The 11713-nt window shown below is 43.4% G+C and overlaps 1 protein-coding gene across 4 annotated transcripts in view; it reads right to left on the bottom strand.

The window, feature by feature from the left end:
* Window positions 1-4104: 4104 nt before the first annotated feature.
* LOC135908372 (myotubularin-related protein 9) overlaps window positions 4105-11713 on the bottom strand; it is a 52704-nt gene continuing 45095 nt past the window's right edge. For all 4 annotated transcript variants that reach the window (XM_065440141.1, XM_065440142.1, XM_065440143.1 and 1 more), the window contains one exon: window positions 4105-11521. In XM_065440141.1, the coding sequence (XP_065296213.1) occupies window positions 11449-11521 (73 nt within the window). In that variant the 3' untranslated portion in view covers window positions 4105-11448. The remainder of the gene's footprint in view (window positions 11522-11713) is intronic.

The following is an 11713-nucleotide window of genomic DNA, read 5'->3' as shown; positions in this document are numbered from 1 at the left end:
GCCACCATTGCATAATTTCATAACATGGTGGAATTTAACCGTGTCCAGATGAGCACCCCAGGACTGTAGGGAACGTCCACCTTCCAGAAGCGCTAAAGTTCATAAATGATGGGAGTGTTAACTGTATGATCAGCAGTGGGGAAAAAAAAGGCAGGGAAGAGATGGAACAGGGATTGTTAGCGGCATAAGTAACTTTAGAATATAGAGATAGATGTTCTGACGGAAAAAAAAAGGTAGGAGGTAAGTAAAATGCCAGACTACAAACTACAGTAAGACCCGATTATCTCAAGTAGGCCACGTGGCCATTTGTCGCCTTTCCATTTCAAGAAGGATGCCATCAGAATCATCATCATTAAAATTAGATTAACTTGCATTGTCATTCACGAGCACAACGAAAGGTTCAACTGCTGTATGTCATCAAGCTCGGTGTGTCACCAGACTCTTTGATGGCTCGGGACCCAGTTCCTCGCAAGGCCCTTTACTTCCGACACAGGCGCAAATTTTCTAGTTGCACTGCCCGCAAGACCAACTGAAGCCGTGCGCTGTTATGAACGCTGCATCCACACGCGGAAGTCTCGTGATTCTTCGTCGAGCGCGAGCTATACTATTCTAGCTTTACACTTTTACCGAGAAGTAGAAAAACGCTACTGTTTATCCAGGACGTTGGAGCTTCCAGTTAGTCACGCGGTCAGGTACAACAAAGGATCGTAGGAGACTCTATGCAATAGGCTGCAGCCATCCTGCCAGCACGTGCCAATACAGCTCCGCCAGACAGCGGACGACAACTGCGACACGCGCGCTTCGCTGAGCTTCCTTTTCTTTTCCCAAAGGTAGTGCCCACGTCGACAAGGAGAAATCGCATGTTTTTTTGAGGCGCGCCAGAGAAATAAAACAGCGAAGTGAACGAAATGGTGCAGCAAGCCAGCTTGCCGGCCTTCGAGCGATATGCCATGCCCTCGATGGGCAAAGGGGCGAGTGAAATGCGCAGGTGCTGGCGCGCTTGGGGGGCAAGTGGCGAGGAGGAGAGGCAGCGTGAAGAGGAACGCGTGCCCATCTGTCGCGCTCCCTTTAAACCGGCCTTTTAAACCCAGAGCGGTGAGGTTTGAAAAAAAAGAAAGAAAAAGAAAGCAAACGAAGAGGAAAAGGAACGAATGGCCCATAGGCAATCACACCAGCTGGAAAGCAGCTAGAGGGGTCACAGCTAGCGGGCATAGGCGTATGCCCCCGTAGTCGGGGCCGGACCGCCTTTCACCAGCGATCGTAGGTCCCGTGGACAGCCTTCCGCCCCCTCCCCCCACGCTCCATGGGGGAGAGCACAGACAGCGCCTCATGTAGCGGGAGTGTCACTCGACATTGACGGGGTAGGAGCACAAATGGAGCGGCTGGCCGCCGACAACACCTATGCCTTCTCACTATTCGTCGGCGACAACTTAAATAATTTTACCAAAAATATACAATTTAAATAACTGTCAACCGTAACAAAATAAATTACTGTATATTCAAGCGCACTGGCACAACATGCTAATCACGCTTTCGGTATAGGGTTGTAGTCAGAGAACGTAGCTTTCTATTTATAAACCGAAATCTATGGTGAGCAAGCTGTCGCGGTGGACGCATTACCTTCCGCGATAATCGTCAATATGATGGTAAAATTTCGGCTTCATTAATGACTTTGGCGGCATGCTGAATTGCAGAATTCAATAGTTTAACGCAGCCAGAACTCAATGGAACACTAACAAGAAACAATTGTTGAGTTTATTTAGACAGGTAAAGTATTCTTTGAAAACGCTATTTTCGATAATTTCGCAAATAAAGCGAAAATGGCCAAAGATTTGAATATTGAATTTCGCGTCAAAACGCCAGCGCCGATACGGCAATGTGACGCCACGGATTTTAAAAATATTTTTCCGAATTCTGGCCGCATTTGCAGAGTAAAACATTCCCGAAATTTGCGACGCTCAATCCTTGGCTCCTTTAGAACACAATACACTCCTTTATGGATAAACAATTAAGTGGCGCCGTGAAAATCCATGACGCCACGTCGCGCTGGTGCGGGAACTTCAAGGTAGTGACACCTTTCCTTGTTGCCCCTGTTCTGGCTTGCCTATTAAGCGCCTCTTCCCGCAGTAAAGGTGGCGTTTTTGGTATTGTACAAGAGTAATCTACTAATACAGGGTGAAATCTTTTTCTTTAGTGTCCCTTTAACACACAACTATTTCAAAGAAACTTAATTCCTACTTCCAGAAATACGCACTCAAAATGTGCCGTGAAACGCATTTTGTTTCACCTAACATTTCATGAACTTGTGACAAGCGACTCCCAACATATTAGGCGTCGTCACTGCGGCTTCGTCGGCGCATGCTCAAGTCACAACCAGTAAAAAAATAAAAAAATAAAAATTTGAAAGCAAGTGCTTCCAATACAATTTCTTCAGTTCCTACTAGCGGTATCAATCTATATAACGCGCAGTAACGTATGGCTTGTCCGTTCTTCGAAATTTCTTTCGTCCATCGCGAAACGAAGTACATAGTCTCGCGCAGCACACGACTGGCAAGTCCTAGCCGGTCGAGGCCCTGAAAGGCGCACGCTGACTGAACCAACGATTCGCCAATGAGCGGGTGCACATTGCGCACTACGAGGGTACAGCCGCTCCCAGAGCCCATCAAGCCCCTCGGTCGTCGGCGAGCGCACGAACCCTCTCCACGGCAGGTGTGGAGTGCGGGCAGCCGGCTGCGACAAGGCGTCTCCCCCCACGGGAGACTGCGCGTTTTGCACTTGCCCATGGAAGACGTGCGCACGCACAAGCACAGTTGTTTCCCCCTGCACTCCCCCTCTCTCAACCACAGCCGCACCGCCACCTGGCTTTCCGTTTGTACTAGAGACAAGGCCAACGCGCGTAAGCCAGGAAGAGCCAGGGAGACGTAGAACGTGCTATCGCGAGTGATTGCAGCCACGTTGCGAGAGCGGCCACGGCCAAAAAAGGTCCACCTTGGCAGGCGCTTCCTCATGGCCTCCACTCATAAAAGACATGCATCGCAGCGATGTGGAAACCAATTAAACCACGTATCTATCGCCATTCATACACATCATTGTACCTATGGCTTTCGAGGGGGAAAATACCAAACCCTAGACAGATGTGTTTAAAATTAAAACTGCTATTAATCATGGTGTTTAATGTCCAGAAGCAGCATACGGGCTACGATGGATAGAGCACAGGCAGGCACCACAGTAATTTTTGGCCACCTGGTATTCTTTAATGTGCACACAAAGCAAGGTACACAAGAATTTTTGCATTCTGCCCATGACAAGATGTCGCTGTTGCAGTCAAAAATCAAATACCACGAGTTCAAGCTCAGAAGTGGAGTGCTATAGCCGTCAAGCCACTGAATTGAATTCTGTTAACAAAATATAAGTAGAAAAAGAAGATGCTAATGGAGTCCTCTTTCTGTTTATTTCTGCCCTTTCTTCTATACTTTCGTTTTGAACCACAAACATTTACAGCTATGTTAACAACTAGCCTAATGTCATACTTTGCTGAATTGAACTCATTTGCACAGAGTTCACAGCAATTAATGAAACATTGAATGTGTTCACTGTTCACAAGAAGTTGTCAGTCATAGTGCCAAGTAACAGATGATATATATATATATATATTGGTTTCGAAACATCGCCATTTGGGGACATTGTCAGCGACTAACTAAAATTCATTGTGCATGGAACTACTCTATACATTGTTGTCCATTCATTTCGCACTAGGGACACACGGGCTCAAGAATGGACTGAATGTGGATTTGTTTTGAATATGGCTTTACACACTGCCACGTCCCACAGCAGAGCACGAGTATCTTCCCCCAATTTGACAAGTTATTTAGACCATCTTAAAAAGCCCCGAGTAAAACCTCCCACTTAAGCATTTCCCATTTCTGTGAACTCCCTTGAACAGACCACATCATTGTGTGCAGAAAGCTAAATAGTACCATGCCTGTGACCAATTACTTGATGTGGCCTGCCCTTGGGAAGCCTGTGCCTCAAAAATGGTGTTATGTCTAAAGGCATCTAATATGCAGGACACTCTGGTAAAGCAACATGCAAGAACAAAAAACCTAAGCTCAGTAAGCAGTTTAATATGGTGATGGCAACATTTGTGAGCAACAAATATTGAGTAACGCCAAACTTTTTCAACAGTAAATTTCTAGTGTCATATTGTTAGCAATGCATGAGTGCATTGGCCTGTGTGAACACGTATATATCTATTAACAGAAAAAAAAATTAAGTGCATTTATAAAATTAACTATTAATAAATATGTCATAGCAAATACAAGTACCTATCAGTGACTAGGTCTTTCCTTAAGCCATGAGAAATCCCATGTTTGTGCCAAATTAGCTGAATACAAACCTACAGTGTGCACGATTGCCACTCAGGCACAAGCAATTCAGGCAAACCATTCCCACTATAAACATTTACCTGTTCCTCAGGTAAAGGTTTCCCAAAGAGTCTAAAGGTAGATATGAGCATTTTATGACCTCAGTACCAAGATCACCCTGAACACGTCCGCAAGTTCTCAGGACACAATTTCAAAGCCTACCTTCAGAACAGAAAAAAGTGCAATGCAAACAGCTTTCAACATCTGTACAAGGGATATTTTACGCAAGTCACAATACTTAAACTACAGGATTCCTGAAAAGGCTAAACACACAAAGCATCAGCACAACAAAAACAACACTTAGAAGTGGTTCACGGCTTATTTATAAGGTCATGTCACATCAAACAGTCAACTTTGCATTGTTTCAGGAAGATTGAGATTTCACTCATTTTTAAATATGCTGTGAAAGCCGACAGTTAAACATCTTGGTGGAGCATAGCCCTGCAATGAATATTTCAACTGTTCAATTGAAGTTATTTCAACTGAATATGCCAGGCACAAGACCTTCGTATTGATTCAGACATTCGAATAAGCATTTTCCTTCGTTAGCTATAAAGTACACTTCATGCACAAAAGCCTCCAAGGGGTAAAAGTCAAAACACACGGATTTCATTCTTGTGTTATAATTGAGTGCTCTTAGAGTGGAATAAATTATTAAGGCCGCATACTGCCAGCCACAATGTCTGTATAATTTACAAGCTGGTAATAACAGTATAACAGTAACACTGGCCACTGTATTTCTGCCCCCTATGGACAACGAAGGGCTGGTGCCTCCTTTTGCAACAGTAAGTTTTAGCTCCTTCCAATTCCAATGTAATGCCCACTCTGCTTATGCACGGACAGAATGAATTTGCACCATTGAAAGGCAAGCATACTCCTCCAATGGGGAGTATAAAAACTTAAATAAATGTAGTCAAATATACAAGTACTCTAAGAAATATTCCCACCCTATGAGGCTCATCTTGCTCCCAAGCAACAGTTGCCATCTATCATGCATGCATTTCCTTTGTTTAATGCTACACTCCCAGTGCATTCAGGTCACAGTTGGAACTTGCGTATCAGCATGACATAGCATTCAAGAAAGGAAAGTAGAGAACAGAGTGTTGAACAAAGAAAGTGTGCATAAGATTCATGATTATTATTATCAGGGGGGAGGGGGTCAAAATAAGCTCAAAAGAGTACAATGTTTTAAGCTGTAAAATCCAAGAAAAATGTGCGCCTTTAAGTGCTTATATTGTCCCCCAACAATAATCATCATTCATCCATAGTGCACTTCTTTAATGGTGCAGTCCAAGCCCATTCAGGTGACAGAAGGCATGCCAGTGCAACGCAGTCTCTGACAGGAAAGCAGTGGGCAAGTGTTAAAAAGGAAATGCATGCACGATTGATAGATAAACTCTAAAGAACATAAACCCCAGAGGCTGCATGTTCCTTGCAGAGCCACTGTCCATCTCACTAGGTGCTCAAGTTGCAATGTACAGGTCGGATGTAAGGTAAGGCCCGATTTACATTTATTCTGTGCTGTAATCAGAAAAGTACCGCCAGGCACACTGTTTCCTGCGGGGAGTACTTAGCAGGTGACGAAAATTGAGGTTTGAACTCGCATGCCTGCTGTAATAATTTTTAACGCCGATTGTGAGTTTGCTTTCATAATGGACCAGTTCATATACTACATGCAATAGAAAATAAAAAGAAAAATGATCCTTATCTTGAAAATTGAGCCTTGCACCAAAACAGCTACTTCTGCGGCCACTAAGCTGCAAGAACTTGGACTCCCTTCTGACCTCGCTGCCTTTTAGCTACTCGGGACACTGCTGGAAGCATTGTCAGTCAGATATTTTGGATGACAGCACAAGAAATTGCCTCAGCTGCACTTGTGAATTTGTTTCTGGTACTAGGTTAATGTGTAATAACATTGTTTCTAGAGTATTCAATAAAAGACATATCTCATATTCACAAGAGGGTCATCATTTAGGTGCACTGTGGCTGCCATTTTAGCAGCTTTTTTGATTAAGGCTAGATTGGCAACATTTTAGCTCCTTGCAGGACGTTAGCGGTTACTGATAAGTTGGGTACCAAGCAACTGCAAGTAATACATCGGTTGAAAGCATGAGGGGGGAAAGCATTTCAATCAGTATAACAGCAAACATCAAGCATACTACAGGCAAATCTCTACGCAACAGAATCACATTTGACATGAAAATACCTTCGTTATATATCCTATATTTGTTATACGAATGTGTTCGTTAGAAATTGATAGAGTAGCAGTGAAAAATATGGATGGGGGAAAAAACGAAACAATTAATGCCTTCCAAGTACACAGCTACAGAAAGCAGATAAAGTGCAAACTGGACACATTGCATAATGCACATTACTTGAAAACTGAAAAATGGAGATATTAAAATAAGTGTAGGGTTCGGAGGGCACACAGCATTGAATCAAACACAGTGAAATACTATTTAACACAAGTAATGCAAAAGTGCAATGTACATATGACCAAGTTTCATCTTGTTGACTTCAAAGAATAGTATAATAAATGGCACTGCGACTTCTCTTGAGCATATAAGAGAAAGTGTCCTCAGTACAGCATCACACAGAAACAGTGCTAAGTTATTTTTTTTTATAAATGTATATATACTTAATGATTAAAATAAAGCTTACCAGAACTTATATAGACAACAATGGGTAGTATCACAAGCTGCTGAAGAACTGTCATCAACACAGGCACGAATGTGCACCATATCAAGGACAATCTCTACGACAGCATCGCCGGTTACACCTTCCACCATAACAACCAGTGACAGCTGATCTGCGGTGTTCTTACACACTGGTGTGATATGCACACAGTAAGAGAGAGAGAGAGATACAGCACACCGCACACATCTTTTTCAACATGGAAAGCTTTGATTTATGGTACATGCTGCATACACATGCTATAATTTACACATAAACCAACTAAAAAAGAAAGCATGTTATTCAACCAAGAATTCATATAGATGAAAAATATGTCAATTATGTAAGGGAAGTGAGATTAGCGTCACATCAATGCCACATATTCAGTGTATGCCATGCATGCGTTACCATAACTCTCGCACTCATGGCAAGCAACCTATGGGGCTTTTTTTTCTTTCTCAGCAACTAAAAGCCAATATATACAAAAATGCAGACTAATAGACTAGCACGCAGTGCTCAGTAGGCTTGTTGGTATGAGGATTACACATTCACTATAGTACAGAGACAAGAAGATCAAGTGTTCAGCTATAGAAACAACCAAGCTTGAGGAAGGAACCATGGTTTCTCGAGTCCCAACACAAGAAGGACAAGATTAAAAGCAGATTTTGGTTTAAAAAACTTCAATGGGGACTTGGAATGATCATGCCACTGCAGCCTCTAAAGCAGGAGTTCTTAACTAGCAGTTGCAAACCCTCGAATCCACTTAAAAGGGCTCCTAAACCTATTACATTTTTTTTTCTGGTTTCTTCTTCACACATTACACTACTTCACACTACTTCGTTCATTTCTTTTTTACTTATAGATTGCACAATTTTACACTGCTATAACAATGAATCATTTTGTGTCAATCTATTTGTTAACCTAGGGTCCCACTGCAGTCGTTGGACTTTGGGATCTTCGCCAGTATACCACTAACAACCATGTATCTTGAATGAACAATAAACTGAAACATTGTGATGCCAGCAGGGTCATGTGCTTGACGTGACCAAGGTAAAAGCTGTTGATTAATTGGCATATGAGGGGCAATTTGCCAATGTGACAAAAGTGGCCTGCGTGTTCTGAGGAGGAAGGGGGGTGCACCCCACTGATCCTTCTGTCGAGCTTCAAACAAGCTGACACTCCAAGAAGTGTGATCAGGGCCACTATCTTGCATGCATTCAAAAACTGAATGTCGGCTTTTTGAACGCGTGCAAGATAGCAGCCCTGGACTATGAAAGAACCCATTCTTTTTGTTTTTTACTCCGGGTGGCTAATGCAACCTGTTACTATTGCTGCATGCACAGAATTGGCGAGCTGGAGGATAAAGAAGTATGCGGTGAAGTGAAGAGGCTTATCCAAGGGGAGAATAGAGAGGGCAATTGAGAAACAGCAGCAACCACACAGTTTTCGACATAATTAACAAAAAAATTATTCTATATCTGTATGTTGATTGCAGGCTGGTACACAGTTGCCACTATATAACATGTTTTTGAGCTCAAAATGGTTTAGGGGCCCTTTAAACTTGATCCACATGAGATACCAGCTTGCTGGTCAATCGGTTACATGATGGCAGGACTACAATGGTTTAGCTGCAATTAGCACTCACCTACAAAGAGAAAAAATGGCACTGATTAGCTGAACAGAGTACCACGCTATGATCTGTTGCCAAAACAGGCACACCTGTGAGCATCCACAGCCTTGCAACACGATGGCCCACACTGTATCTCTTCAACATAAAGTAATACTTCCGTACCACATCACTTCCTCCAGAAAGAGTGTCTTATAGACCTTTCCCTAACCTAATGCGGGCACTTTGTTCATGCACAGATAAGAGAAAGAAATGCCACATTCGTATTGTCTGAAACACAGGTGCACAAGAAACAAGAGCCATGGTGACTTACTGCAAGCATTTTTGGCCATGACGATACCAAAAAAAAGGATCATGCAGATCTCACATAGACATTGTGGGAATCAGTGTAGGCGAAGTTTTGATAAGCTGGCAAGACAAAACAGCTCAACACGAAGCCAGAAATGCTGCACGTGCCGAGTAATTAGAAACCTTGCAATACAACAACCTCTATTCGGTGAGACAACTGATGACAACAACGACCGCGACCCTAACGATGACGACATACCAAATTGCAAGGAGGTAGAGGAAGCAACGCTCAGTTTCCAGGCTAAGTATCTATGCTTGCTCCATAGCTACTTGGTCTGCAACCCAGTTCAGGCCCACCTGGCAACGAAAAAGCCAGATGCTATTTCCCCTCCTCACAGTCCACAGTCAGATATTGCCCTCGTGAAGCCAGAAACGCAAGGTCACATGATGCCTAGTCTGCAGACCAAAGCATGCACTTGGTTCACTGTGAGGATGCAGCTTCAGTAACACTTTGAATTCTCGGGTTTAAAACAGAAATGAACTTAGGGCCACAATGAAAACAGTATTTGCAGCTACCCTGATTGCATTAAGGTGCGCCATATGTCCCTTGAAGTCTGGATTGGTGATAACGGTGGATGTGGCATGTAGAAAATGCGAGTCAGGATAAGTAAACAAAAATAGTTGAAGTTTACATACTAGTAGAAAAGTAATGGCCACTGCTGTCTACATCATCGCGAGGAATCTATATGTTGCAAGTGCCTTGCCAGATCGCTTGTCTGTTATTTTTGGAAGACAGTGCGTGTTGATGACATGTCGCAAGTAGTGCTCATAGACCCCATTGACCTCTGGGAGTCTGCAGACCACATTTATAAAAGCACTGCTCTAGAGCATATAGAAAATGTAATGGGCCTAACCAATTCAGCACAAGTTACTTGGGCACAGAAGGGCTAACTTGTTTGACTTTTAGAACATCACTCCAAGAGTGGTTCAGAGCTGACTGGATTTTTCCTTATGGGAGGTAAAAGAACAGCTGAAGAATGACAGAATTATCAAATGAGGCAACAATATTATACACAGCAACACATTAGCAACACATTAGACACGGAAGTTCCAGCTATTATAACGGAGGCCAATGTGCCTGTGATTATGAAGCACCTACGTGCGATCAAATTTGCAAGACAACATTGTCAATTCAGCTAAAATTCTTCGAAAACTGCAAGTATGGTGTGGTAAACAATGTAACAGACACCAATATATGCTTGATCTCAGTAGCTGAAAAAGCAGCAAGCAGACACCAATGAATTTTACGGGCACGTTCGCCTGGCTGCAAAATGTGACCCTGCGCTAGCTCAAACTGCGATGCAGCTCCTATTGTGCGAATGAATCAGACGGCAAATACAATAGCAACAGTGGCAAAATGTGCATGTGGGGAGGTGAAAAGCTGACTTAGTTTCATAATTGTAGCACATTTCCTGTTTACTGTCAAAAATGGATGCCTTGGTCAACCTTGAACAACCTTATAAGCTAAGGCCTGAAGTGTAGCATTGCAAGAAGTACGTGTATACAAGAACTCCCACAGAAAAGATGTGCAGTACATGCTGAGATCCTTGAATACACAGCACTGTGACTTATGCCATGTAGCAGTTGTTGGGATTAAAGAACAGAATACTGCAGCAACAACAGTGAAGCAAGTTATAAAAATGCCCACAGCCATGTTTATCACAATGCAATACTATACATCAAATATTCAGCAAGTTGGAGTTTTCCTTTTGATGTTGAAAAGTACTGAAGCAAGCAACAACCAACACAAAGGTAATGGTCAAAAGTTGCAAAATGCATTGTATCACTGGTGAATTAAGAACTATTACAAAATGTCCTCAGCTGACGCATCTTATAGTCGCATTCTCCATGCAATCATAAAAAACCTCGGCTCAATCTTACTCGACATGAAAATCTGAAAACCTCTGGATTAAAATCTGAGCTCAATCCAGAAAATCCAGTGTTATGGGCATCAATCACCAGACAAAAGACAAGAAGGACCGGCCAAGAACACTGGCCAACAACACCGCCGCAATTTTAAAGCCACACAAAAGGACGTCAATCATCATCACCCCGCTTGAAAGTCAACTCATCAAACGACGCAGCTCCAAAGTCCGGAGCCAGGCGAGTTCCTGCATGGCTGTCCAAGCTTAGATGCAGCAGGCTTCTGAGGAGTCTGCGCACGTGCGAGGGAGTACCAGAGGAAGTGGCAGCTGGTGACGAGGACAGGGACGACTGAGGCGAACCCGCGGATGACATGTGAGAGAAAGAAGCTCGGCTGCCGGTGCTGGCAGTTTCCTGAGCCAGTGCAGTTATCTGCTGATGGCTCGGCCCCATGTCCTCCACAGCGCTGGTGCTTCCCCGCTGTGAAGAGGGCACTGAGCCCCTCCTCGGATGTCATTCAAGCAGGCTAAGAGAGTCTTGCAAGACGCCCTGGACAACAGCCTCATCTTCCAGCTCTAGCAGTTGCCTGCAGAACAGAGAAGGAGGTCACAAAATTGATGGTAAGAAGACTTCACTTGTGGTTAAGGATGAGGCAGAGAGAAGAAAATAACATGTCAATGACAAGTGATAAAAATTTTAAAAACATATTTTGGTCCTTCCCAGACAGGAGTCTTGTGGCACACTAAAGGTGTAAGCTAGGGCTGGGTGATTGATCGGT

Source organism: Dermacentor albipictus, chromosome 5 (assembly GCF_038994185.2).
Source record: "Dermacentor albipictus isolate Rhodes 1998 colony chromosome 5, USDA_Dalb.pri_finalv2, whole genome shotgun sequence".
Classification (NCBI taxonomy): domain Eukaryota; kingdom Metazoa; phylum Arthropoda; class Arachnida; order Ixodida; family Ixodidae; genus Dermacentor; species Dermacentor albipictus.
This window is presented reverse-complemented; position numbering and strand designations above follow the sequence as displayed.